The sequence below is a fragment of the Budorcas taxicolor genome, chromosome 16 (assembly GCF_023091745.1).
Source record: "Budorcas taxicolor isolate Tak-1 chromosome 16, Takin1.1, whole genome shotgun sequence".
In the NCBI taxonomy this organism is placed as follows: domain Eukaryota; kingdom Metazoa; phylum Chordata; class Mammalia; order Artiodactyla; family Bovidae; genus Budorcas; species Budorcas taxicolor.
Window position 1 is genome coordinate 51,197,188 of NC_068925.1, and position 27,482 is coordinate 51,224,669.

Sequence of the window (27,482 nt, forward strand, 5' to 3'; positions counted from 1 at the left end):
CCAACACCATCTGGGAGCTTTCTCAGCTTGTTCCCTGCAAACTCCCACAGACTCCATCTTTCTCGAGGAAGATGCTTTCCCCTGCACTCTGAGGATCTCGCCATCAAAACACACTTGCCCAGCTGCAAGGGTATCTCCCACCCCGGTGGGGTGGGGGAGGGGCTCCCAGAGAGCAAGGTACCAAACTCTCCCCGTTTGCATGGGATTTTTGGCAGAGACGGGCCTGTGCTCCTAGGGAACCAGTCTGGTGGGGTCAACAAGCGCCTTCGCGTGCAGGAGTTGGTCTCTCTGGTGGTCTGCACGTCCCAGGTGCCCTCTTTGCACTAGTTCATATCACACGAGGTGAGCAGCCGGCCAGCTCAGTGAAAGAACGAAGACGACGACAGCCCAGAGGTTTTGCGTTCAGTTGCCTCGCTGTCTTCGCTCTTAAGACCCGCGCCCGCCCGCCGGTGTCCTCCCTCCAGCCTTCACTTCGCCTGCAGCGGCGTAAGGGGCGGGGCCGGGGCGGGCGCTCATTAGCATAATCTATGCGCGGGAGGCGTTTAGCAGTCAAATATATGCGCATATATCTCCATGGCTGATGAGGCTGGCCGGGCACTTTCAAAATGGCGGAGTGTGGAGCGAGCGGCAGCGGGAGCAGCGGGGACAGCCTGGACAAGAGCATCACGCTCCCCCCCGACGAGATCTTCCGCAACCTGGAGAACGCCAAGCGCTTCGCCATAGACATAGGTCGCCGCGGGCTGGCACAGGGAGCAGGGCGGCGTGGGCAGGCGTGGGCGCGGGCGGCGGGGCCGGCAGGCCGGGGTGGCGGCAAGGACGAAGGGCGGGGCGCGGGCCGCTGGTGCCGCACGGCCTGTCGGGCCTTGTGGTCTGCGGCGGCCGGCGCGTACAGCCTATCGGTCCTTGTAGTCTGTGGGCTGCCAGCGCGCGCGCGCTTGCCGCCGCGACCGGACTGCAGCTCCCAGCAGGCGCCGCGTGGCCGGAGCAGGGCATGCCGGGGCTCGCAGTTCTGAGGGAGAAGCAGCCGGGCGGCCGCTCTGGCACTCTGCCTCGGAGACGGGGTGGGGTGGGGTTCGGCCGCCTCGCGGGGCGTCTCCCCGCTGGCGGGAGACCTGGGACCCAGTATCTGGGGCCAGAGTTTTGGAGGACCCGCCCCCCCACGGGGCCCTCTTCGCTCCCCGACTCGCTGACGCCTACCGACGACCGATTTCTTAGATATGGTCGCTGAGGCGCGGAGACTCGGCTGGTCAGCGGCCAGTCCGGGCTTCAGCCTGAGCGCCCGGGACCCCCACGCGCCTGGCCAGGCATGGCCGCGCTGTAAACGCTGGGACGGACTTTGCGATTCTCCCCGGAGGGGTTGGGCCGCCCCGCCCCCCCGTCTTTGGGAATCCCTGGAATCAGGGGCTTGGGTGGGGGGCATCCAGGGAAGTGGGGAGCGCCTTGAGTCCCAACCTGCAAAGCGCGAGGCCGGGCGGAGCCTGGCAGAGGGCGGGCATGGGCAGCTCTGTGAGCGGGAGCTTGTCCTCCTTGGGGGAGACTTGCCAGAACGGTGCCCTGCTGGACGTTGGGCTGGAAGACGGTGAGCGGAGGCACAGCCTGGGGGCTCGAGTGAGCCCTACCGCTGTCCTCTGAACCCTGCTCACTCCGGAGGTGACCCCAATCCACTGGCCCTGTGCTCTGAGCTTCTAGACTTGGTGCTGCTGCCCCAGCTCTGGGAGTTCTGCTCCAGCCAGTCTGCACCTAACTGGTTTCTGAAATGCTCCCCAAAAGTTCCTGGCCACAAGTCTTACCTCGATTGTTTGGTGTGGCCCCAGCTTGTCTCTGCGAAGGGAGGAGTGCCTGCCTGTCCTCCCTAATCAAGGTTCCTTGGCAGACCCAAAGGGATGTTTCCAGTGTTTGTATTTATTTCCTCTCTGAAATCCGCCATTCCCGCCCCCCTGCCTCCGGTCCGGGTCCTCTTTGTCTGGTAAGGACATATTCATTGCTAGTAAGGACTGACTTTTACTAGTGCAGCTAGCTGGTGAAGGACCACTTGGGCAGTGGTCCTCAACCAGGAATCTGCAAAGCCAGAGTGCTTGTCAGTGTTCGGTTTACAAGCAGGCTCTCCCTTTTGTCTCCCCTCCCCAAGCCTCTCCGTCCAGGAGGGCTCAGCTGCAGGGTCCTCAGAGAGCCCCTTCCTCTCTGGTGGGGCACCCCCGTCTGCTGGTGGAGTCCCTGCTTCAAAAGGCTCAGGGAGGCTTTATCAACACATACTTGAAGCTGATTTGAAGCCATGTTTTTGTTTTGTTTTGTTTTTTAGTTTTGGCTGCACTCAGTCTGTGTTGCACGGACTTTCTCTAGTTGCAGGCGTGGTGACTTTCCTTGTTCCAGAGCATGGGCTCTGGGGTGCTCAGGCTTCAGTAGTTAGTTGCAGCTCACTGCAGAGGGCCAGCTCAGTCATGGTGGCTCACGGGCTGAGTTGCTCTTTGGCACATGGGGTCTTCCCAGACCAGGGACCGAACCTGTGTCTCCTAGACATGGATTCTTATCCACTGGGCCACCAGGGAAGCTCTGACTCCAGGTTTCTCCTGGGCAGGGGGAGGGTTCCTTGGGTGAAGTGGAAGGGGCCGCAGGGTGGGAATGTGCACAGCAGTGTCCTGCACCCCTGGATGCCTAGAGAGGAGGGACTGCCGCACGCCAGGCCCCCAGGGATCTGGATGAACAGGTCTTGGCTCAGGTTCCTCTCATCAGTCAGGATGCTATGGGCCCCAAGGGCGGGGGGTGGGAGGCCTGGAGAGCCCACGGTGTCCACCAGAGAGCACAGTGCTGTGTGGGTGTACCTGGTCACTGCCCTTGTCTGGTGTGGCGTGTGGAGCCGGGGGGAGGACAGTGGACGTGCACTCTAACCCCAGGGGACCTGAGAGCAGACGGGATCTGGTCCCCGCAGGCTCCTGCATGCTGCCCTGTGAGCACATCTGGGCTCAGACAGCAAAGGCTGCGCCCGCACTGCTGACCCCTTCTGCTGCTCAGCGGGGCTGGGTGACAAGTCTGGGCAGGGCCAGGCTTCTCCCACTTGGTGCACATGATGTGCAGTGCACAGAACCCAGCTCACCAAGCCCCAGGACCCCCCACAAACCATCACAGTCATGGTCGTGATTTGTAGCTGACCTGGAGAACACACCATCTGCAGTTGGATTTCTGTGACCAGAGTGTTTGTTGATAGTAACTTCTGATGAGCTTATCAAATAGGTCTTCATCCCTTTGCATTTGCTGGTGTGTGTGGGGTTTTTTTGGCCACGCCACATGGCATGTAGTATCTTAGTTCCCCAATCAGGGATCGACTGAACCAGGGTGGAGCAGTCTTAACCACTGGACCTCCAGGGAGGTCCTGTATTGCCTCTTTTTAGGAAAGGATTTGTTCACAGAGGTGAATCCGGCAACAGGCATTTCAGTGAAAGGTGCTGCAGGCCAAGCTGGGATTGGGGGCAGGCAAAAAGGGATAAGGAGGCTTAAAGCCAAGTTCTGTCTTAAGCTCATGGCCTCGGGATGGGAGCAAGCCCAGGACAGTGGATTCAGTAACTGGATGTGGGCCCCTCCGTGCCTGATGAGGCTGGCTCACAGGATGTTTCTGGAGGCCCTGTCCCCGCTGCCATGCGAGCAGCTCTGACCAGGACAGTGCGCTTGGTCTCAGAAATGGGGCTTTGATTTTTGTTACCTGGGAGAGCCGTGGCCCTTGGGTACAGAGGCGTTTCCAGATGCGTGTTGTGACTTGAGCGTTTCCTGTATGCTCCCTTGGTGTTGTGTCACAAAACAATGGTTGTTGATGATTTTAACCTTCCTCTCACGATGAGGGCTTCCTCTTCATTTTTGTCGGGGCTTCTGAGAAGCAGTTTGTTCCGGAGTCGCTTTGCAGAGCTGAGCCTTTGCCTCTCTCTACTCTGTGTGTGGTTGGCTGCTCTCACAGCCCTGCATCACCTGGAGCCTCCCTGATGCCTCCTCTCTGACTCTGGAAAGGACCACTCTAGGCATCTCTTTAACTTGCCCAAAGGCCTCATCTGCTTCCTGATGCTGCGTTGTCGGTTACGTGCCGGGGCATTAGTGAGCCCTGCTGCCGATCTCCCCCGGAGCCCAGGCCTCGGGCCACTGCTCCCGGGACCCTTCCTTCCATGCTCCTGGTGAAAACAGCCCCTCCCCCACCTGGCCACCCTGAGAAATGCTCCTTTTAGCGCCTCCTCCACCGCTTCTCCCTGGACTGTCAAGTGTGCCGAATTTTCCTAAACCACCAGCAGTCACCGAGGTCACCCAGAAGCAGCCCTGTCTCTTTGCTCCTTGAGGAGAGACAGACAGTTTCCACTTCAGCTGGGCTCCGAGGAAGAACAGACCTTTCTTTTCAAGGAAGGCAAAGGGTTGGGGTCTCACAGTTCACTCCCTTCCTCTGTTTGGTGCCCTGCAGGCTTTTCAAGTTCAAGTAGCACCAAACACCTCGTGGGCAGGACCCAGGTCTGGCAGAGGAGGGCCTGTGGAGGGGCAGCCTCAGGTCCCTTCCAGCCGCTCCTGAATCTGCCGCGTCCGTGTCTCCCCCGCAGGCGGGTCACTGACCAAGCTGGCCTACTACTCCACCGTGCAGCACAAAGTCGCCAAGGTGCGGTCCTTCGACCACTCAGGCAAGGTGAGCTCTGGGAGGGGCCTGGGCAGGCCCTGGCACTGCTGAATGCTGACACCCTTCTGTGCCTCCTAGCTTAGCTCCCCTTCTGCCCCCGCTCATGCCCCTGGCTCCCACCTGCGTTGGCACTGCTGTGAGTGCTTGGGGCTGGGTCTCAGCGTTGCCCCCTCCCCAAGGCAGTGCACACACGCGGTCCCCCAACTTCTCCCCAGGACACAGAGCAGGACCACGAGCCACCCTATGAGATCTCCGTCCAAGAGGAGGTAACCGCCAGGCTGCACTTTGTAAAGTTCGAAAACACCTACATAGAAGCCTGCCTGGACTTCATTAAAGACCACCTCGTCAACACTGAGACCAAGGTCATCCAGGCGACTGGGGGTGGGGCATACAAGTTCAAAGACCTCATCGAAGAAAAGCTGCAGCTGAAGTAAGTGTGGACCTTGGGATGGGGTGCGACGAGAGCTCGGAGGCTGGTTGGCCTTGGCTCACGGGTCGGGCTCTGAAGTAGTGACCGCAGTGGCCCAGCTGCTATACACCCCCTCCTACCTGCTCTGGGGATTCCTGAGACCCCATAACCACAGTGAGACTTTGGGGAGCTGCCAGGGGGCCATGGGCCTGAGTCAGGCTCTGGGCCAGCTGCAGCGGGATTTGGGTGGCCAAACGTCAGGAAGGGAACTGCACGGGGCGGGGCGAGGGCTGAAAGGAAGAGAGGGGAACCCCGAGACCGAGTCTGCCCGCTCCAGTGGTGATGTGAGGCTCCCTGGCCCACTGGATGGAGGCTCTGGGGTCCATGGGCACACCAGCTCCAGTGAGCGGGCCCTTCTTTCTCAGGGTTGACAAGGAGGATGTGATGACCTGCCTGATCAAGGGCTGCAACTTTGTGCTGAAGAACATCCCACACGAAGCCTTCGTGTACCAGAAAGACTCCGACCCTGAGTTCCGGTTTCAGACGAACCACCCCAACATCTTCCCATATCTCCTGGTCAACATCGGCTCAGGGGTCTCTATCGTGAAGGTTTGGCCTGGCTTGTGGAAGAGGGTGGGGCTTCCACAGTGGCGTGTCGAGCCCTGGCTGTATGTCAGAGCTGTGCTGGGCACAGGGACACGGGCATACTTGGGCCTGGCTCTAGTATTCATGGGCCACAGGCAGAGTGCTGGACACTGGCTGTCTGTGGGGAGGTGGCAGCTCTGCTTCCACCACGAGCACCTGCCAAGCATCACTAGACTTGGCCTCCAAGAGGGCTGTCACCTGGGTAGGGGATACCCCGAGTCGCCACGTCCGCTGGCCTCAGGACCTGCTGGCCAGTGGCCGGGGGCCTGCTTGCTGACGCGCCTGCCCTTGTTCTGCACCAGGTGGAGACGGAGGACAGGTTCGAGTGGATTGGCGGCAGCTCCATAGGGGGCGGCACCTTCTGGGGGCTTGGGGCTCTGCTCACCAAGACGAAGGTATTTCGGCTACTGGGGTTGGATGCTTCTGGCTCCAGTTCCCTCCGGAGAGGGCTGAAGGCTGTGGGGTTAGGGCCTGTGCTTGGTGAGGGTTGTGTGCAAGTGGCTCTCCCCTTAGCCTCTTCCTGTTACTTAGTCTCAGGAGGATGGGCATCTGAGTGGCCACAGCATCACCCGGCTGGGTGCTCCAAAGAGGATGCCCACCTCCCCCTGCCCTGCGCCCCCAGGGCCATGTCTTGAGATGGCCCCGGTTGGCGGCTGGCATCTTTCATATGCTGTGGGGCTGGCAGGGGAGCTCCCCCAGCTTGCGGTCCCTGACAGCCCCATCTGCTCTGTCCCCCAGAAGTTTGATGAGTTGCTACAGCTGGCCTCCAGAGGCCAGCACACGAATGTGGACATGCTGGTTCAGGATATCTATGGAGGGGCCCACGAGACCCTGGGGCTAAGCGGCAACCTCATCGCCAGCAGCTTCGGGAAGTCTGCCACCGCGGACCAAGGTACTGGCCCTGCGCCTGCTCTCACTCACCGTGGCGCACAGCGCCCGCCCGGCTGCCTGCCCAGCGCGCTGCTTCCGTCCTCCAGAGTTCTCCAAGGAGGACATGGCCAAGAGCCTGCTGCACATGATCAGCAATGACATCGGGCAGCTCGCCTGCCTCTACGCCAGGCTCCACTGCCTGGACCGTGTGTACTTCGGCGGCTTTTTCATCCGCGGTCATCCAGTCACCATGCGCACCATCACCTACAGCATCAACTTCTTCTCCAAGGTAACAGGCTCCGCTGCCTTCCTGGCTCTGCCCACCCTCAGCCCAGCCTCCCCTCTATCGTGTCTAAAACTAGCAGGCCTGAGGGGAGGGGGCAGCGAGGCAGGACCAGAAACTGAGTGCCCCAAACCCTGGCCCCCAGCCCGTTCCCACCCTCTAGCTTTGGGCGTCCTGTGCTTGGGGTGCCGTGGCCGCCTCAGTTTGGCGTGTTGCTAAGGCTGAGGTCCAGGGACAGCCTCTCACTGAGAGCTCTGGGTGAGCTTTGAGGCTGGGGCACTATGGGGGCACGTCATACCTGGTGAGCACAGGAAACTGGGTGGCTGTCTGTTTTTGTGGAAAATGCCCCACACGCTCCAGGTGGTGGGCTTTTAAATTCCATGTGTGCGTACAGTCCTGGGGGCCAGTGCACTGTGGGCAGCCTTCACCGTGTTGGGAGGGAGGCCTCTTGCCTCAGGTGGATGTATGTTCTTGGGCTAAGCATTGCATGTGCGAGGCTGGCTTCAGGGGTGTTTCTACGGCAGGGGGAGGTCCAGGCGCTGTTCCTGAGGCACGAAGGCTACCTGGGCGCCATCGGAGCCTTTCTCAAAGGAGCCGAGCAAGACAGTGAGTGCAGCCCAGCTATGGGTCCTGGCCCATGTCCGGCAATGCCAGAAGGGGAGGTTTCGGGGAGGCTGTGAGTGGGATGTGGGGGCTTCATGGGCCCCTCCCAGCAGTGGCAGGAACGTTTCCTGTGATCGCTGAGGAGCCAGTGGAAACCAACTCACGTGGATGCCATGTAATCAGCCCACAGGGTCCTCGTGCATGGCGGGCTTCATGCAGAGGCTCCACACACCTGACGTTGGCCCTCCTGCACCCTTTGGCCCCTTGCCACCATCTCTCCAGCTGTTGAGATGTGCTTCCGGTCTGTCCTCTTTGAAGGACACGTGAAGGAATCGCAGGTGTGATTCTGTCCCCAGAAGTGCAGGGTAGGCTTCTTTGGGATCAGCGCCAATCAGAGTGGCATGGGCTGACCCTCACTGTGTCCTTGAGTCCAGTTTCTTATGTAAAATGAGATAACCAGGGAGACCTTTCAGAAGCATGGAAAGGTCTCAGTGATTATCTTGCCAGGTCTCTGAGCCCATGAGAAATAGCACAACAGAACAGCCTGGCGCCAGGGAGACCTTCAGTGGCTGGTCCTCCCAGCTGTGGCCCAGCCACCCCCGGCTTGTAGCTTGCTGAGCTGCTCACCCCCTGACGCTGGGTCTCTTGTCCTGCAGACCCAAACCAGTACAGCTGGGGAGAAAACTACGCCGGCAGCTCTGGGCTCATGAGCTCATCACCTGAGCTCTGCCCCACCCAGCGGGCAAGAAGCGGCACTGTGAGTACAGAGTCAGGGGCCTTGGGTCCCACGTGCACCACCTCTGTGGACTCTCGGTGCTCCCCCAAGAGAGGCCCTGTGTTGCTGCACCCAGGCTCAATCCTGCCCCTTCCTGGTGCAAGCCGGTCTCAAACCACATATTCTGGGGGTTGAAGAGTGATGTTTGTACCTGTAGCTGACTTTCCTGCTTCCTTCTATAACATCTCAGCTTTTTCAGACATTTAGCTGGAGCTCCAGAGCCATGCAGTCCATCCCGTGTTTGCAGAGCAGAGATAAAGTTTAGGGAGGCTGGGGATCTCTCCCCAGAGCTCTGGCCCGTTTACAGCACAATCAAGTGAAAACCCAGTGGGGCCCCTTCTCTTAGGTCATATTCTCTGCATGACAGTTCCACGGCAGTCCCGGGTGTGCAGAGCTTGCTGTCCTTGGGAAATACTGCCTGTTGCTCAGTCTTCCCTTGGGCTGAGGCCTATGGAGCTGATGTGGAGTGGGGCTTCCAGGTGGGACTGGGTGGTCCCACATGGCCCACCCGGGCCCAGGGCACTGTTTGAACGCTGTTGCTGGCTTGTTGACAGCACATCCCAAATAGCCCAGGAGCAGTTGTGACAACCACGTGGGGCAGGAGGACAGGCCAAGCCTGCAGGAGCCGGGTCTGGGCACATGGGTCGGGGCGCCTCCTTCAGGTCAAGCCTGTGGGCTGTTTGGAGGGAAGATTGCTTTTCAGTTATGGATGCAGTTTCTAAAAAGTTGGCATAAACATGGTGAGAATGTGCTCATCCACGTCCCTCTCCTGGGGGAACCCCCCACATGCGGTAGCCCCAGTTCCCAGGCAAGGCCTGTGCTCCACACTGCGTCCTTCACACCCAGCCCAGCCATGCAGGGTAGCTGGGTCCTTTCTGAGCTCAGGTGCCTAGGGCAGGGGTGGTGAGGCCCAGGCCTGGTCAGAGCTGTGACTGATTTTCAGAGGAAGGCCCAACGTCCTCCAGGCCCCGTTTCTGATTCTCGGAGGGCGGGCAATGCAGATCCCAGCTCTCCAGGTTCCAAAACTAAATGGGCAGGTGGGAAGGCTAGAAACCCTTCAGCCAGCCCTGACGTGCACACAGTCACCCTCCAGGACCTGCGCCCATCTGGTGTGCTGGGCTCCCTGCAGCCTTGCGGGTGGGAGTGGGTATCCCCACTGTGTCCTGGAGCCCGCTTCTCTGAGTATCCGTAGCCTAGATGAGGTCCAGCTCAGATCTGAGCTCCCACCCATCAGGGAGGTGGGGGTGCCCTTGCAGGCCGGCCCAGCTGGAGGCCACCACCTTTGATCCCCTTGGGAACACAGCAGCTTTTACTCTGCTGAACACATGTTCAGGGGCATCCTCGAAACCAGTCCTTCCCTCATGGGGTGACTCTTCTCATCCCGACTCCCTGGCTCCAAGCACACCTGCCGCCGCAACCCACTAGTGGGCCGGTCAGAAGCGCTCCTCGGGGGCAGCTCCCTGGAGGGTTGTGGGAGCACCTGGCGGGGGAGCCTGAGCTCGCTCTTGTGGCCTCGGAATGGCTGCCCGCCCCAGTTCTCATCTGAGGTCAGGGCCGAGTACATGGAACCCTTTATTCCCATGACACTGGCCTCAGCCTCAAGTGTCCAGGCCCTCTCAGAGCATGGTGGGAGCAGTGGCTTGGCACTGGGGCCTCGGGAGGGGCCAGTGTGTCCTTGCTGGAGAACTGGCTCTGGGCAGGAGCTGCAGGACGGGCCCCCTGGGCAGGGAGTGAGGACGGTGGCAGTGGCACCCCCAGTAGGAGAGGTGAGGACCAGACAGGTGGCTGTGTGCACAGGGTCCTGAACTTAGAGCACAGCACATGGGGTGCAGCAGGAAGACAGAGGGTGTCCAGGAGGTCAGGGTGTCAGGCTCAGGCCCGACAAGTGGAGGGGACACCCACCTGAGAGAGGACATGAGGGGCCCAGAGATGGGGGGAACGGGGCTGTCCACTTACCACGGGACAGCTTCCCTTTGTGCAGAGAAGCCGGTTCTTGAACTTGGAGGAGTGGGGTTTGATTTTTCTGAAAAGACATGGCTGATGGACCTACCTGCTTCTCATCCTTCCAGTTTGACTTGCTGGAAATGGACCGGTTGGAGAGGCCACTGGTCAACCTGCCTCTCCTTCTGGACCCATCCTCCTATGTGCCCGACACGGTCGACCTCACGGACGATGCCCTGGCCCGCAAGTACTGGCTCACCTGCTTCGAGGAGGCCCTGGATGGGGTGAGGACCAGAGCAGGTGGGGTGGGGGTGGGGTGAGGGATAGGGACGGAGCTGGACATCCCCTCAGGAGTAAGACACCCAACTGTCAGGAAAGGTGACTGTGGGCCTTTGAACATGGCCATCTCTGAATACCTCAGGTTCCCAAGGGGTCATGAGAGGCAAGGTGAAGGACAGGGACTTTTCCAGGAGCCATTTATTTGTGGCATTGTTTATAGTTCAAAAACGTGGCTCTGCGTTGTATCTGGTTGGGACACGGTGTCAGCGAAGTTCATCCTCTTGGGCTCGTCCGGCAACCCATGTTTCCTGAGAAGGCAGGAAGGTTGCAGAGGCACAGGAGCAGCAGGGGCTGGACCCGGGACCTAGGCTAGTCACGTCTCAAGGCCACAGAGCCCCTCTAGGAGCACTTCTTTCTCCATGGAGCCCCTGAGAGAGGCCCATGGGATCTGTCCTCAGAGTAAGGGTCCCACCCTGCCCACACAGACTCTGAAGATGGTCCAGAATTGCCTAGCCCCTTGGCCAGATGGGAGCTGGTGGCTGGTGGGCCCCGGGGATCGTATCAGAGGACATGAACATGAGCTTTGGTTTAGGGCAGTGGCGACCCCATTTCCAAATGGCAGGGGTAGCCCCCAGTGGCTGCCATGGCAGGCCGGTGAGCCTGCCATCCATGGGCTTGAGGCTGCCCTAAGCACCACTGGCCACCCTGTCCTTGATAGGTCGTAAAACGTGCTGTGGCAAGCCAACCAGGCTCTGTGGACGCAGCCGAGAGGGCCGAGAAGTTCCGGCAGAAGTACTGGAACAAGCTGCAGACGCTGCGGCACCAGCCCTTGTGAGTGGCCCCTGCACCCGCCCAGGCCAGGTTCCGGAAGCTGGGTGCCCTTCCCCGACGCTTGGGGGCCCTAAGCACAGCCCAGTGCCTACTCAGCCTCACCACCCACTGGCTTCCTGGGCTTCTCCTATTGTCATCTGACACCTTGAGGATGTCTCTGAGGGTGGAGGGCGCGATGGGCAGGTACTTGGCCGTCCAGCCCACTCAGCCACCTTCCACCTGGCTCTGTCCCCAGTGCTTATGGGACCCTGACTGTGCGCAGCCTCCTGGACACGAGAGAGCACTGTCTGAATGAGTTTAACTTCCCAGACCCCTATTCCAAGGTAAGCACTCCCTTCTCGTGGGTGAGTGGGTACATGCTTGTGGGGAGGTGCGGAGTCCTGGCGACAGGCTGCACCCTAGAGTCGCCCTGGTGAGGCCTCATCCCCTAGAAGCCCTGGGCGGCCTGTCAGCAGCATCAGCTGTGGATTGATCACAGGCAGCATGGTGACCGCCTAAGCAGAGCAGAGTTGTGGGTCTGACGAGCAGCTGGTATGGGTGTGGGTGATGGTGCCTCCTGAGGTCAGCCCGGACGCTCAGAGTTGGTTCCTGAGGCTCTATCCTGCTGACAAGCCTCCCAGGGCCTGGCGGGCGACCTGGAGGCCTCCTTGGGCTCTTTGACCAGGAGGCCACATGCCCAGGAGCAGTGGGAGGGGTCAAGGGCCAGCATGACACACCGGCTTCTGCCCCCCACCCCTCCCCAGCACACAGGGGTCTGGGACAGGATCTGGGTGCTGAGGGTTTCATGGTCAGATCAGCAGTGCCCATGAGGATCTGGGCCCCCGCCCTGGCTTTTCTCTGCTCTGCCCTGCCCTTGGCCATGGCACAGTCACCCCTGGGCCTCAGCCCTCAGGGTGCAGTTGAAACCTGCACCAACACCAGCACCCCTGGCTCTTCTCACCCCCATTGTTGTGAGTCAGTGCCATTTTTAAACTAACATGGCCTGGGTTTGTTTGGTCTCCTGTCCTCTAGGGCAGGCCCACGGTTGGTGGTATTCCTGCAGGTCCCAGCAAGGTGCCGGGGGCTGGGGGAGGCTGGCCCGTGTCTTCATGCTCTTCTCCCCGCAGGTGAAGCAGAAGGACAATGGTGTGGCGCTGAAGTGTTTCCAGAGGGTGGTCAGTGCCCTGGACGCATTGGACTGGGAGGAAAGGCAGTTGGCCTTGGTGAAGGGGCTGCTGGCTGGCAACGTCTTTGACTGGGGCGCAAAAGCTGTCTCTGAGTAGGTGCCTCCCCGCCCCTGGCCTGTCCCGCCCCCTCTTTCCAGCTCAGGCTCAGAGCCGCAGTCCCTCGGCACCATGTGGCCCTGGGTGGCCCCAACCCCTGCCTCAGCTGGCTCAGCTTGGTCCACCAGCAGTGGGTCTCAGCAGATGGGGTACAGCTCAAGCCCTGCTGGACACCTGTGGCCTCAGGAGTGGACGGGACAGGCACGGGGGTCAGCCTTCCCATCCATAGGAGAGCAGGCGTGGGGGTTTTTTCAGTGGGAAACTCCACATTTACAGTGGCCATGTAGAGTAGGTGGAGGTGGTACGGAGTGTGTGGAGGAAGCACGTCCCTCACCAAGTTCAGCAGCCCTGGGTCACGGGGTGCGCCTCCCAGGACCCCCATCCCCCATTCACTGCCTTCCCTGGGCTCACCTCCATCTCTGCAGAAGCGGCACTGCCATGCAGGGGCCTCACCCGGTCCAACCATGGGTGCTGCTGGACCTGGGCTCCTTGGAGAGCCGCTGCCTCCCTCCGTGCCCACATCCTTGCCCCCCCTTGGGCGAGGCTGGTGGCCAGCACTGCTCAGGGCCTGGTCTACGGCCACAGCACGGAGGTTCCTGTACCACCTCCCTCTCCCCAGCAGACGCGGCAGCAGTGATGGTGACCGTGCGCTCATCCAGCCTGGGGCCACGGGCAGCCAGGGCTGAGGTTGGAGGTCTGAGGGCCAGGGCTGAGGTCGGGGCTAAAATCAGGAAGCTGAGGTTGGGGGCCTAAGGTCAGGAAGCTGAGGTCTGGGCTAAGATCAGGGAGGCTGAGGTCAGGGGCTAGGATCAGGGAGGAGCTGAGGTCAGAGGCTACAGTCAGGGAGCTGAGATTGGGGGCTGAGGTCAGGGCTAAGCTAAGGTCTGGACTTTGGGTGACTGTGTCTTCCTCCCTGTGCAGTGTCCTTGAGTCTGACCCGCAGTTTGGGTTCGAGGAGGCAAAAAAGAAGCTGCAAGGTAGGGGCACCTGGGACTCGCCTCTGGTCCGGGGACTCGGGTGAGAGTAGCGGGGGCCACACGTCCCAACCAAGCCAGGGGCAGGTGAGAAACGGGCAGCGGGTGACCTAGTCCCTGTTCCCACAGAGCGGCCCTGGCTCGTGGACTCCTATGGCAAATGGCTGCAGAGACTGAAGGTACACGGAGCTGCCACACCTCTGTCCTGTGCCCTCGGGGCCTGGGGGCAGGGGGCTGAGCAGGGTTCACAGGACGGGAGGCAGTGCAGGGGATGGGCATAGAGCTGCCCAGGGTGGGGACCCGGGGTAAGCCAAGGGCTCCCTAGAGTCTCCCCCCACCCCCAAGCTGGGAGTACAAGGTGACTTCCCTGCTCCAAGCCTGACTCCCACAGGACAGACATCAGGTCACTGGCCTCAGCTCAGAGGTCCTTCAGGCCAGCTGTTCTGGAAGAGGCTGGGGCTGCCCCATGCCCCCGGCGCTGGCAGACCTGGCAGCCCTTGCCCGGCCGTGGGGAGTGGACTGTGGAGGTGTCTGGAACGCTTGGACGCGCCTGTTCCCAACTAAACGTCCTGGTTTTGTCTTACAGGGGCCCCCTCACAAATGTGCCTTAATTTTCGCAGATAACAGTGGAGTAGACGTCATTTTGGGAGTCTTCCCCTTTGTCAGGGAGCTTCTCTCTAGAGGGACGGAGGTGAGTGTAGGGGCCACGCGGCAGGACCCTTGCCCTGCGCGCCTGCGCCCGGTGGGGTTGGCGTTGCCCTGGGCTCCTCCGTGCGCAGGTAGGTGCCGGGGAGGCGGCGGCATGGCGGGAGGAGAGGAAGAGACCCCATGTGTCGGGTTCCAGGGCTTATGTCAGCCTGACCTTGGTCAGCCTGACCTGAGAGCTGTCCAGGCCGTGAGAGGTCACCAGAAGCCATGCTCTTGGCCAGCAGCACCCCCGGGGTGGGGGGTGCGGGGCGGGCAGGTGAGCCCAGGCTGGCCCGGCACCATCATGGTTGCTAAAGAGCTGGGCGTCCTGCCACAGGTCATCCTGGCGTGCAACTCGGGACCCGCCTTGAACGACGTGACCTACAGCGAGTCCCTCATTGTGGCTGAGCGCATTGCAGCCATGGACCCCGTCATCCAGTAAGCTGGGTGGGAGGCTGGGCCCGGCACCCCGAGGGGGCAGAGGCAGGGGTGCAGTGGGGCAGCTTCCTGGGGCGTCACCTCACAGTGCCAACCCCTATGCTCGGCAGCTCGGCGCTCAGAGAAGAGAGGCTCCTGCTGGTGCAGACAGGCTCCAGCTCCCCATGCCTGGACCTCAGGTAGGTGGCCCTACACTCCCAGGCCCCCTGGGCTCGGCAGAAGTCAGCAGGGCCAGCCGCAGCCCGGTGGCAGGGGACCTGGGAGGGTGGGCGGAAAGGGCAGGGGCCCTTTGTCCCCCTGTAAGTGGCGGGGCCATCTCCCCACCGGGGGTAGTCGCCCTCGGATAATCAGTTCATGGCTGTAGGGCTCTCCCTCCAGGGCTCCTAGAAGGTGGCACCACCCATGTAAAGGTGACATGTCTGGGCTTTGGATGTCAGCCTCTCCGTCTCTTCTTGTGACGCCTCTCAAGTGTCGACTTCATCCCTCCCTGGGTGGGGGGAACAATAAAACCCTATGTAAATAGAAAAGCATCATGAGGGCCCAGTTTTCAGGACAAGCCACCTTGTAGAAATGAAAGTGCAGCTGCCGTGGGTCCCTGAAGCCTTGATCCCCAGGTCTTGGGAGGGCGGCTGCCTGGCTGGTTGTCTGGGGAGCAGTCTGGACTCAGGGCCCACAAAGTTGGTGGGCTCAGGGTCACTGCCTTTAGCAGGAGGCAGGGTGTGACTCAGTGCAGGGCTCGAGGCCCCTGCCTTCACCTCACTCACTGCCTCCTTCCTCCCCAAAGCCGCCTGGACAAGGGGTTGGCCGTGCTGGTACGGGAGCGTGGTGCCGACCTGGTGGTCATCGAGGGCATGGGCCGTGCCGTCCACACCAACTACCACGCGGCGCTGTGCTGCGAGAGCCTCAAGCTGGCTGTCATCAAGAACTCCTGGCTGGCTGAGCGGCTGGGCGGCCAGCTCTTCAGCGTCATCTTCAAGTATGAGGTCCCAGCTGAGTGAGGCGCGGCCCCTCGGCTGCTCTGCTGGTCACGCATCAAGAATGTATTTTGACTGCAACAGGGAACCGTGTTCAAATCAAAATATTTATATTGTGCTTCAGTGACTCGGAGCTGGGTGCGCCGGGGTGGGCCCAGTGCTCATGGCCTTGGGCTCAGTGTTCCTTTAATGCTGCCGTGTTCGTGGTGGGAGACACAACTTTTGTCCCATGAGACATTCGTATTGGAATCTATTTAACTGTTAAATAATCTTTTATATATATATACATATATATATATAAATATATATACATATCCGCCTCTGACAGGATGCCGAGGTCGGGGCGCAGCAAATAGAGTTTCCAGAGTGAGAACGGAGCGCCTGTGCCTTTGCTGTTTCCTGTGACAGGGGCCCGTCCACCCTCCTGGGAAGCCCGGCAATGGGGTCTCTCCTTAGGTGGCCTCTAGAGTGTCTGGAGAAGACCTCCCCCAACGCCTGCCCTCCTTGGCTCCAGGGACAGACTGGGCTCTGAGCAGCTCTCCTGACTCAAGAGCCTGCTGAGAGGAGGCCCTGGCTTCGAGGACCCTCGAGGGCCCTTGGGCTTGGTGATGGGTCTGTTCTCCTGCTCAGAGCACCTCTGACCACGTGGGCGTCCGGGCTCAGAGCCCTGCCCAGCTCTGGGAGGTACTCCTCTCCCTCCGGACCCATCCCTCAGGCTGCCAGACATGAGCTGCAGATGGGTCGCTGCAGAAGTGGGTGTGGAGGAGCTGCGAGGCTGCCTGCGTGTGCCAGGGTCTCGGGAGTGAAGAGTTACATGAGGCCCTGCTGCCAAGGCTCCGGCCTCAGAACAACCCTCTGCACTGGGAAGGACCAACTGCCCAGCACCCAGGGTGGCTGGAGAACCCAGCAACGTGAGGACAGGCGGGATGAGGAAGGCCAGTGAGGCTGTCTCTGCAGGGACCGGAGCCCGGTCCTCTTTCCCCAAGACCCCCTCACACCTGTGCTGCTGGGCCTGGGGAGCTGGGGCGCTGTGCCCCATTCCAGGAGCCTCAGCTCTGTGGTCTGGGACCTACACCGAACCCCAAGGTGTGTGACGTGTCTTACACCTCAGCAGCCACCCCGGGTGACCTGAGTCTGGCCCTGCTTCTGGGTGCTCCTGAGAGCTGTTAACTGGGTCAGCAGAGAAGGGCCAGCTTTCCTGTGAGTGGCCGCCAGGGGGCACAGAGGGCCCAGCCAGGCCTGCCCACTGTGTGGTCCCTGAGAGGCCCTTTCCTCCAGGGCTCCCCCACCTCCACCCCAACACTCCCCTCAACCCCTGGCACGGCTCAGCTTCTTGTGGCTACCTTTGTGAGGTCTGCCCTGGCCCCTCTTCTGCCCAGGCCACCCCTTGATTTTCCCTTCTCCCTGGTGGGAGGGCAGCACTGTCCTGGCTGGTCTGGGGCTCCCTGTGCAGAGGGCACCCAGCAGGGCTCCAGGGGTCTGATCAGAGCCCCACTTGGCCTGGGTCATGACCCCTCACAGGTCTTTCCACCTGTCCAGCTGGGCCCCGGAGCATCACTGCACAGGCCAGGGCAGCCTGAGGGGCTGCACAGTGAGGGCTTCAGGGCTCTGAGCACCTGCCCCGCCCATTGCTCCTCCTGCGACCCCCATTCCCTTTCTCAGCTGGAGCAGAAGGCCCTGGGCCTTTGAGAGCCCAGGGCAGCCTCTGGAAGTTAACTGGCCACAGAGGCAGCACCCACTTGGGGCTGAACAAGCCCCACAGATTGCCCAGGCTATGTCCCTCATGTCCACACCACCACTGTTCCAGAGACCCTGGGAGCCCAGACGCCCTGCCTTGGAGCCCCCTGCCTCCCGAGGCTGGGCTCCAGCTCCACAGGCTGAGCCCCTCTGACCAACCGGAGGATGGAGGCAGCCTTGCCAGTTCCCCAGGGGCCTGGTGGGGCCTGGGGGGAGGAAAGTGGAGCCAGTACAGCTGCCCACCCCCAGGCCTTTGCTGAATGTGGGCAAGTGACCAGCACAGGTTCTTGGGGCCTACGGAGGGACATGGCAAGAGAACACCCACCCCAGGTCATCCACACCCACCAGCACCCAGCCTTTCAGACACTGTTCCTGGCACTCATGGCCTCCAGGGCCTCAGCCCAGACCACAGAGCTGGTCCTGGTGCGGACCCGTGGCCTCCTGAAGCTGAGCCTGGGCGGGGCCACCCCAGTACCCCAGGAGCACTGTCCCTTGCAGAGGGGCTTGGAGTGGCCCCTAACACCTCAGCTGGCTCCTGTGCCAGCCAGATTCTCAGCAGGAAGAGTGGACAGACGTCCTTAGGACCCTGCTAGCTCCCCAGCTTCTCCAGGGAGGGGCAGTCCTGGAAGCGTGTGCTCAGAACTTCTCTGGGGGCCTCAGTCCGGGGTCCCCGGCAGAGCCAGCGTCTGCCCCCGAGAAGACAAGCAGGGCTTGGGTGGGGGGGCAGGCTACAGGGTAGTTGGGGTTGTGGCCCTGGCCCTTGGCAAAGTCCAGCCAAACCATCCATGGACAGAGGTAAGGGAACAGGAACACTGGGTACGTGGCCAGAGAGGGAGTGAACCAGGAGCCCACGTGGGCAAGCACGGATGTGTTTATTGGAGCTGTGTTCAGGAGTTTACAAGCGTATACAACGTCCCATACAGAGCAGGGTTTGTGCAGAGCCAGCCAGCAGTCTGTGGGGACGGCCATGCTCTGGTCACCCTGGGCGCCTGACAAGCACACCAGGCCTGGCACAGCAGGACCGGGCAGATGCGTGCCCGCACACGCCACACAGCTGAGTCTGGGAACAGTGGGGACACGGCACCATTTTCATATTGTAGAAGCTTTTGTCTCTAAAAAATTTAAATATCCCTCTATATGTAAATCTTAAAAAGTCATGGAACCTTTACCTGGTCCTGGGACGGGGGTTCCTTCCTCCCCGGGAGGAGGGGCGGGGGCTAAAGGGCACAGCCACACCATGGACAGGCAGGCAGCCTCCCATCCTGAGCAAACACTGGCCTGCCAAGGCCCGGACTGCAGTGGGGGATTGCCGGTGGGCACCCGGGCTGGTCAAAATCGGAGCAGGCCAGTGGCGGCAGCACCTAAGGGCTGGTGGGTGGTGCCCTTGGAATGGGCCAGCACATCCCCACAACCCTCTTGGCCCACAGAGCAGGCACCCTCAGGGGTGCCCCGCTCCTCCTCCGGGGGCCCCTGTGGACCCCGCAGCCGCTGCTGCCGCTCCTGAGCTTGTCGAGCCCGGCTGGCGATGGCGCGCACACGGCTCTGGCTGCGGGAGGAGGAGCGCCGCAGGAAGCCCGGGGCGCCCGCCACCCCCTCCCCAGTGGGGCCCAGGCTGGTAGGCGATGTGATGTCCCCAGCCTGCTGGAACCCCGTGAGCCAGCGCAGCTGCTCCGTCAGGGCATCCGGCCGCGCCCTCCGCCTGGCCGGCCTCTCTCCAGCCAGGCCCAGGCCACAGCTCAGGCTTTCCATGCGGGGAGCGAAGTCGTCCGCAGTCAGGTCCCCGAGGCTCTTAGACTTGGCAGCCACAGTGCAGTCCGGGAGGCCTGCCAGGTGGAGGCAGCGCCAGGGTGGCCCCAGGGCCAGGGGCAGGGGCTGCAGCCCGTCCAGCCCCACAGGCAGCTGGCCGGCAGTCTGCAGGTTGGGGTTGGATTTGCTCTTGGTCACAGCAGGTGGGTCCAGGCAGGCAACTGGGGCCAAGCAGGGCCGCAGGGGCAGACGTCCTGCCAGGGTCCCTGGGAGGCTGTCGCAGCCCAGCCCCAGGCCCAGGCCCGGCAGGGCGAGCTCGATGACCGTCTCACTGGACGACAGGCTGGAGGATGAGGACACGCTGCCGCGGTGGCTGCCTGGCTCCAGCCGCTGCCATAGCCGGTCCCCACCAGTGGCGTCCAACGACACGGCGGGGCAGGGCCCGGCCAGGGGCCACTGTCCACCCAGAGACTCCAAGGGCACCTGCCCCTCGCTCTTGGCCCTTCTGGGCACGTGGCCCAGAGCCCGGGGGTGGCCCTTGCCTTCTATATGGCCGCTGGGGGCCCCTTTGCAGGCCCCAGCAGGGCCCCCAGTGCTGCATGCCCACTGCCTGCTTCCCGGGGCTGGCTCAGCACTCTCTTGGCTCCCTGTCCGGAGCTGGAAGGGCCTGGGAGCTTCCAGAGCCGCCCTTGGGGGGCTCGCCGAGTGGGCGCCGGGCCCTGCAGAGCACTGGGGCCCTCCAGGGGCATGGCTGGGGGGAGTTGCCCCTGGCAGTAGGGGCCCGGGACCCAGGGCTGGCTCCTCGGCAATGGTTTCCAGGCTGCACAGCGAGGAGACCGACCTCTGCATGGAGAAGGGGCGGGGCTCTGTGGGGGAGAGGGAGAGGCCTGTGTTGGGGGTGGCCCGGGGCTGCATGCCCACAGGATGCCCGCACTCAGGCCCCTCCACATGCATACAGCTGCCCCCACGCCCCCCTCCCTCCAGCCCACCCTTTGGTTCTACTGCTGCTGGGGAAGGAACTGGGTTCTATGCCCATAGGCAGGGGCCTCCCAAGGCCAGGGCAGCAGGGCACACTGGGGCCGGGCCCTGTTACCTGGCACTCAGCTGCTCTCAGTTCCTAACTAGGGAGGCAGCGTGGGGACAGAAAGGAGAACAGGGTGGTCAGCAGGTGTGGGGCTGGCCGTGGACACAGGAGGGGAGGCTGGGCACGTGCAGGAGGGAGGCTCAGCTTCTAGCACACCCTACCCAGGTTGGGTCCACTCCCTGTGACCAGGGGCCACAAACAGGTCTGTCATGACCACCCCTGAGGGCAGGGGCAAGGGGAAGGTCCAAAGCAGAGCTGCTCACACATGTGTCCCCGTCCCCGGGGCTGAGGGTCACCTGCAATCTTCTCCCCTTATATTTTGCAAGCTGAAGCCCTGGTGTCAAGGCTCCAAGCCCCTTCCAGGAGCCCAGGCCAGTCTTCCCAGAGGACTGCAGTGCAGGCCAGGGCTGGGGAAAGGCAGGAGAAAGGCCTGGAAACTGGCCCCGGGTCCTGGCAGTCAGGCCAAGGAGGGAGGCTGGGCCTGGCACTGGAGCTAGTCTCCAGAGGCCATGCTTGGGCCTCCAGGTCTCAGCAAGCAGGGCCCAGCTCAGACTCCCCAGTCCCCGCCCTGGGGTCACTTCCCAACCTCAGAGGTGTCAGGCCCACAGGGTACATCGTAGGCACACAGGGAGCTGGGGGCAGCGGGGCCCACGGAACCAGCTGATGGAGCACAGAGAGCACACGAAGGCCACAGTTCTGGACATGGAAGCGCAGCGGGAGGCTGGCCAGGCCATGCGGGACGGGGCGGGGCCAGCATGGGGACGCTGCTGAGGAGCATCCGGTCTTACCGGTGGAGAACACGGGGGATTTACTTCTAATCTCCTCCAGCTTTTGAATGAACAAGGCGTTCATCTCCCTCTGCAGGGCCCCAGCCTGCCTGTGGGCACCCTCGGGACAGCAGGTGGCCCCCTCGGGGCTGCCCGGGCTGCTGGAGTCCGAGGACACGGAGCGGCTGCCGCCCGGCCCACGCTGCCGGGCCCTGGAGCCCTTGGGGGCCCCTCTGCTTCTCCCAGGGGCAGCGTGGGGAGCCCCCAGCGAGTCCTCCCAGGCACGGGGCTGCTGGCTGATGGCCAGGTGCCCACCCTCTGGCCCCGGGCTGGGCAGCCGCCCCCTGCACAGGCCCTCGGTATCCTCACCGGCACAGGAGCCCACCACACACTTCATGCAGGTGGCAGCCATCCCGGCAGGCCCGGGGCCTGTGGGCACCCGCGGGGGCCGCTCCTGCTCTGGACTCCTCTCTGCCGGCGCCTTACCTCGGGGGCTGCGGCTGCCTGGCTCCTCCCGGGTTGGGGCCTCCGGGGTGGGGCCAAGGCTGGAAGGTGCCACATCGCCAGCCTCCCCCTCAGAGCCCGTGTCCTGCAGGCCCAGGACCAGCTCTGGGAAGGCCTTGTGGCCTGGCTTCTGACTCTTGGTCGGGGCACTGGCTGTGCGCCGCAGGAGCCGCTGGCTAACGGAGGGCCGGGGCAGGGGCCGCCCAGCAGCATGACTGTCCAGGGAGCCGGGCTTTGGGCCTCGGAGGAACAGGCCTTTTAGGCCCAGAGCCTGCTTGACCTGCAAGAGAAGGAGACACATAGGGGAGAGCCGGACACTGAGGGCTGGAGACTGCTCAGCCCCGTCCAGCTGAGCTCCACAGGGTGCAGCCCGAGGGACCAGCTCGTTTTGGGGCACCACTCGGGGCCGAGCCTAAGGAGGAGGATCTCAAGGGCGTCTCTACCAGGGTCAGCGGCGGCTGCATCTGTGGCCTCAACCCAGCCTGCACAGGGTGGAGTGAGTGGGCACTGGTGGAGGGGCTGCAGGTCTCAGGGCAAGTGTCCCAGGAAGGGCTGGAGGGTCTCCTAAGCAGAGACCTGGGCTCCAGCCTTGTGCCCACTGCACATTGCACCCCTCCAGCCCTTGGCCCCCAGCTCTGAGGGCAGGCTGGCACAGGGCTGGTGCAGAGAGTGCAGAGGAGTGAGAACCCAATGGAGCAGCCCCGGTCCCGTTCACCCACCCCAAGCATTGTGACCGAGGCAGCAAGCACAGCCAGGTGCAGCCCCGTGCTCTCGCCCAGTCCCCTGCCCGGCCCACTGCCTGGAGGTGCTGCCTCTTCCAGGAGGCCTTTCCGGGATCCTACCAGGCCATGCTTCCAGCCTTAGCCTGCTCTCTGGTCACGGGGCCTCAGGAGCAGGGCCCACACTCATTTGATGCCCCCTGAACCAATGCTGGCCCAGGGCCTTCCGGGGTAGCCGAGCCCAGGAAGTCCCTGCAAGGCCTCTCCCCGTAGCCTCCCTGCCTGGGGAGGGCAGCCAGGGTCCCCAGGACCAGCCGGCAAGTGTCTTAGTCAACACCAGAGAGGCCGACTGGGTCCTCGCATGCAGAGACCCTGCAAACAGTCACGGTGCCCACGACACAGGGCACTTCAGGGTGGAGGTGTTAGTGGCCAGCACTTGAATCAGCTGCCTGATTCAAGATCCCAAATCCAGAGCAATTTGGTCAGAGTTGGCGAGAAAGTCATTTAGAGGAAGGTCCAGAATTCAAGCTCAGAGCTCCTGGTCCCTGGGGCCTCTCCCCTCCTCCCCGCCCCCAGCACGGGGCATCGAGGCACAGAGAGATCACAGGGGCACGCAGGCAGTGGAGGGGGGGGGAGCGGAGGGAGGGCGGTGCACACAGAAGGAGGGGGAGGGAAGAGCACAGGCGCCAGGAGGGCCAGCAGCTAGAGGACCTAGGGAGGGGCAGGAAGAGATGGGCCGGACTTTGGGGCAGACACACGGGAGGCCTGGCTGAAGTCCTGGACCTACCTCGTAAATGCTGCTCTGTGCCTGAGGATGGCCCACGGGACCCAGAACCACATCCCAACCCACATCACATGAGCTGACAGTCTGCAAAATGCTATCAGGAATCACAGATGCTAACGGGGTGGCCTGAGCATGCAGGTGGGGGCGGGCAGGCCACGCCGCCCCCGTGCTGGGGTACCTTCGAGCTCCTAACAGAGCTGTGCTTCTAAAAGTAGACTTTGGACACACAGAAGCCCACTGCAAGACCAAAGAGACAGAGTGAGGCCGTGAGACACCGACAGCAGGCGTGCAGCGAGGAGACGGAGACACAGGACAGACAGGGCGACCATGGGTGCACGATGGAGCTGCAAGGCCTGTGGGGCCCCCACCAGCACCCGGGGCCGAGGAGCGAGGCAGGAGAGAGACGGTTAGTGCTGGGAGACGCGCAGACCCCCGTGTGTGCCTGACAGACCACCTCCTACAGCCCCGCTGGGCCCCGGACACAGAACAGGGGACCCCTGGGCTCTGCACACTGGGGAAGTGGGAGCAGACCCTCTCCTGGGGTAAATGTGCTGGGGTGAGGGGAAGACAGGGGGCAAAGCCAGGCAGACGCCTTCAAGGACCTACAGAGAACCAGGGGCCCCAAGCAGTAGAGGGGGACTCAGGGGAGACGGGAGGGACCAGGGGTGCCTGGGAAGGACCATGTGTGTCTCGGAGGTAGGGCTGGCGGAGGTGCATCGGGAGCCCCGCCAACCCCTTCCTGGATGGAGACACAGGCCCATCAAGATATCCACCAGGGACAGGGATGGAGGGGGTAGGGTGGGGCTGGTATGCCCCTTACGACAAGTGACCTTGTAGGTGGCACTCACCTTACCACTGATGTCACTGACGGCCACATGGACAAAGATAGAGGCCTCTTCCATCCCCTCCAGGTACACGTGCCGATAGCCTGAAACAGCAGGGGGCATGCTCACCCCAGCCTCACACTCTACTTAAAGGTCCCGAGGCCCTGATTACAACCCACAAGCCGGGTCCTGGGGACTCTGCTTCTTTCAGGAAGCCTCCCAGGACTGCCTCAGCTGCAAGGATCTTTTCCTCCTCTGGGAGCTGAGGTTAGAGCTCCCCTCCCCCATCCAGCCACACAGTGCTGTGGCCTTGAACTCTCCTCCTCAGCGCTCTCGGTGTCCCCAGGCCCAGGCTAGGCAGGAGCCAACTCACCCCCTCCTAGAGGCCTCTGCTGGCCCTCAGGGGACTCACAATAGGGGCACTGGCCCCAGGCTCTGCCCTCCCCCACCCTCACTGGCCCCCTGCGCACCTGGCATCATGCTGCTGAAGGCCAGCGTCCTTTGGCCGATGAAGTCACGCCCAATGGGGTCGTGGTCCCAGACGAGGAATCGCACTAGCGCTATCTCGGGCATGTGCACCGTGAACACCAGGGTCTCCTCCCACATGGGGTTGAATCCTGGAGGCCACCAGGAGGAGGTGTCTGTCACCTCTGTCCCATCCCCACCTCTCAGGCAGGCTGTCCCCATCACAGCTCCAACCCAGAGGCCACCTGGGCCCACACCCTCCCCCAGCAGCTTCTCCTGGGCTGGCTGCTGGCACAGAGAAGCAACGCTGGAAGGCCAGGTGGCTGTCACTGGGCTCCCCACCGAGAGGGCAGCCTGGGCAGTTATGTGAGTTACAGGCTGCAGCCCTTGACCTTCCTTATCTGGTCAGACCAGCATCACCAGCACAGGAGCTGTGATGGGGCCTAGGGGCACAGGCTGGCCTCTGGGTGCCCACGCCCCTCCTGCACCCCCACCCCACCCACATGCTCACCGTTGTCATCCACCACTTGGGTCTGCTCCTTGTTACAGTCCACCGGGAGCCCGATGACCTCCACCTCCACGAAGGGGTCGATGATCTGGTACACAGGGCAGAGTAGCACCGCGGGCCAGGCCAACAGCCAGGCCCTCCCACCTGCCCAGGCCCTCCTGCCTACCTCCCCTCTGTCCCCCAGCATCGAGTCCCGTGGCTTGGGCAGCTGCTGACCACTGATGATCCGCAGCACCAGCTGCTTCTTGAGCTGCCCAGGCAGGGGATCCTCAGAGTTAGGGTTGAAGATGCCTGTGGGGGGCCAGGGTAAGAGGATGAGCAGGCAGGGTGAGCCCTCCACCGGCTCTCTGGGGCAGCCCCAAGGCACCCACTCCCACCTCTCCCCAGTCGACCGGACGGAGTCCCAGGTGCAGGAGAGGGAGGGGAGGCAGCGCTCCAGTGCAGGGGTGCCGAGGGGCCGGTCACCTCTGTGACCACCCCGTGATGGACGCCCAGCTCGTTTCCTCCATGGGTGAACCACAGGGGCTCAGTGTGGATGCGAGGCCACACTGCCTCTGGATGGGTGACTGGGTGCCCGGTGATAGGGTCCAGGGTGACAGCAGGAAAAGATCCACAGGTTGCTTTCAGCACACACAGGAGAAGCCGAGGGTCTGAGAAGGAGCAGCAAGTGCCCAGCCAACCTCGCTCCAGGGCGCCTCACCCGGGGACCCTCATGTAGGGGCAAGCTGGGGAGGGGCTCCAGATCCCAGCAGGGTGGGGGTTCCGGGGCTGTGTCCTCCTCACCCTGGCACATGCACTGAGGCTTGAGCACGTAGCCACAGCTGCCGTTGGCGCTGAACTTGGCCCGGTTCAGCTGCAGCATCCGCCCCTCCGACTGGTAGTTCAGGGCGACTGCCAGGAAGGACGCAGGGTCAGCACAGGGTGCACGCGTCCCACCTCTGCACTGCCAGTGAGCCCAAGTCTGCTAGGGTCACACTGGGCACAACCAGGGCCCTGCAATCCGGCAGGACTTTCCTAGAGCCTGCACAGCGGCCCCTGCACAGGGGCAGAGCTTGGCCAGACTGGGTCTTTTGCCACCTTACCCTGGGGTCCTAAGGCCCCCACCTCCTAGTGAGTGTGACTGGATACCTTCAAGATTCTCCCAGGTCAGGGGCAAGAGAGCTAAGCGGAGCAACTGTGGAGTACCCGGCCACATCTCCCTTGCTGCCCAGCCTCCTCTGCCGCCCCAGGGCCCAGGCACCCACCCATCTGGCAGCCGGCGTTCCAGAAGGGCTGCGGGTTGTAGTTGCTGGAGTCCACGCGGTAGGAGGAGGGGTAGATACGTGAGAGCTGGTGCTGGTTGAAGAGTAAGTACTGTGCCGGCTTCTGCTGCAAGATCTGCTGAGCCTTGGTCTCGCTGAAGGAGGACACCTGCCAGCTGGACGCCACTGTGGGCCGAACAGGTACCTTCAGGGCACCGGGTCTGGGAGCACCCCCACTGGACTCCTTCCCAATGACCCTGCCCCTCCGTGGCACCGCCCACCTCCAGGCCCCCGCCCCTCCCGGGCCCCTCAATGACCCCACCCCCTCCACGGCCCCGCCCCAATGGCCGCGTCCCCGAGGGCCCCCAGGGCCTTGCCCTCATCCCAATGGCCCCCGCCCCTCCCAGAGCCCCACTTGTAGCGACCCCTCACCCTCCGTCTCCACGTCGTGGGTGCCCACAGACTTGGTGTACTTGACCAGGTCTGAGAGGGCCCGAGACAGCTTCATAGTCTTCTTCTGCCTAGCGGCCCTGCAGGAGGGGGTTGTTGGGGTCAGGACCTGGGTCGCACTCCTCCCCTTGAAGCTCTGGCGAGCGTCCATCAGGCGCCCACCGTGCCTGTGTATTCCAGGGCTCGGGTCACACATGGATGCACTGAGAGGTGACGCTGGGGGCGGGGGCAGGTGCTGAACCCCCGCAAGAGCACCGACCCTGACCAATCCTAAGGAAAGGAGCACAGGGAGCTGCCGGCCCTGCACCCTGGGGTCGCTGCCTTGGGCCTCTGAGCCCGCGCATCTGATGCCTGCTTTTGCCAGAACAACGGCCTCAGCACATTCGATGCAGCCATCTCTTCAAGGGCCAAGGATGGAGGTGGGCACTGACCCCCGGCTCTGGCTGCCTTGGGAGTCCAGGTCCTCGTCCCCCTCCTCCACACTGGCCGCCTTCTTCAGCTTGCTGCTCTTTTTCTGTGCAGAAGGAGGGCAGAGTCAAGATGGGTGGAGCCTCAGGCTTGGGGAAGGAAGGACCTGCTGACCTGGGGTCCTGGCGCCCACGCGGCAGCTGGGCCTGCCCCTCCTCTGCAGTGCCCTGCTCAACCTAGGCCCTGGAGGACCTGAGCTCTGGGTATTGGCCACTGTTGACCAAGGGAGAGCCATCGAGACACCTGCTCCATCCAGCCCTGACCAAGACTCCACACCTGGCACCTGTAGCCCAAGAAGGCAGCCAGGAATCCCAGGGACCCTCAGGGCTGGAGAAGCCCCCGCCCCACCTCTGGCTGGGGGACATAGGGGCAGGCTCCCTGCCTGGGAGCCGGGCAGACCTTGCGCTTGGAGAAGCTGCCCACGAGGAGTCGGCTGTTCCGACGGCTGGTTCCGGCCTCCTCCCCGATCTCCACGTCCTCCTCGAACTGGAAGCAGAGACAGACAGGGGGCCGAGTGAGCCCAGCCTCAGACCAGGCCAAGGGGCATGGGCAGGCAGCTCCTCCCAGTGGCTCCT

General features: G+C 62.7%; 2 protein-coding genes across 3 annotated transcripts in view; one reads left to right on the forward strand and one right to left on the reverse strand.

Annotated features, from left to right (window-relative positions):
• Positions 1-599: 599 nt before the first annotated feature.
• Positions 600-15,965, forward strand: PANK4 (pantothenate kinase 4 (inactive)). Of its 2 annotated transcripts, XM_052653691.1 has the most exons (19): positions 600-729; positions 4,566-4,648; positions 4,855-5,069; positions 5,474-5,657; positions 5,996-6,088; positions 6,432-6,585; positions 6,671-6,852; positions 7,371-7,452; positions 8,106-8,206; positions 10,294-10,449; positions 11,163-11,275; positions 11,511-11,598; positions 12,382-12,533; positions 13,459-13,514; positions 13,641-13,690; positions 14,098-14,202; positions 14,536-14,636; positions 14,747-14,815; positions 15,421-15,964. In XM_052653691.1, exons 1-19 carry the CDS (start codon positions 606-608, stop codon positions 15,632-15,634), a joined length of 2,322 nt encoding a protein of 773 aa, XP_052509651.1. In that variant the 5' UTR covers positions 600-605; the 3' UTR covers positions 15,635-15,964. The 2 variants fall into 2 exon arrangements, with proteins under 2 accessions (XP_052509651.1, XP_052509652.1); XM_052653692.1 differs by lacking the exon at positions 13,641-13,690 and having other exon boundaries at positions 14,132-14,202; positions 15,421-15,965.
• Positions 15,966-18,676: 2,711 nt separating this feature from the next.
• The window catches only part of PLCH2 (phospholipase C eta 2), a 62,766-nt gene continuing 53,960 nt past the window's right edge, over positions 18,677-27,482 (reverse strand). The window contains exons 12-22 of the mRNA XM_052653906.1: positions 27,307-27,393; positions 26,871-26,953; positions 26,422-26,519; positions 25,993-26,175; positions 25,532-25,639; positions 24,915-25,039; positions 24,752-24,836; positions 24,246-24,392; positions 23,800-23,879; positions 21,431-21,728; positions 18,677-19,959 (exon numbers count right to left, since the gene is read on the reverse strand). Of these exons, the coding sequence (XP_052509866.1) occupies positions 18,677-19,959; positions 21,431-21,728; positions 23,800-23,879; positions 24,246-24,392; positions 24,752-24,836; positions 24,915-25,039; positions 25,532-25,639; positions 25,993-26,175; positions 26,422-26,519; positions 26,871-26,953; positions 27,307-27,393 (2,577 nt within the window). The remainder of the gene's footprint in view (positions 19,960-21,430; positions 21,729-23,799; positions 23,880-24,245; positions 24,393-24,751; positions 24,837-24,914; positions 25,040-25,531; positions 25,640-25,992; positions 26,176-26,421; positions 26,520-26,870; positions 26,954-27,306; positions 27,394-27,482) is intronic.

Coding starts and splice junctions, on each gene's coding strand:
- PANK4 (XM_052653691.1), top strand. CDS start 606: ATGGCGGAGTGTGGAGCGAGCGGCAGCGGGAGCAGCGGGGACAGCCTG. Junction 8,207..10,293: donor AGCGGGCAAGAAGCGGCACT/GTGAGTACAGAG, acceptor TCATCCTTCCAG/TTTGACTTGCTGGAAATGGA. Junction 13,515..13,640: donor GGCAAAAAAGAAGCTGCAAG/GTAGGGGCACCT, acceptor CTGTTCCCACAG/AGCGGCCCTGGCTCGTGGAC.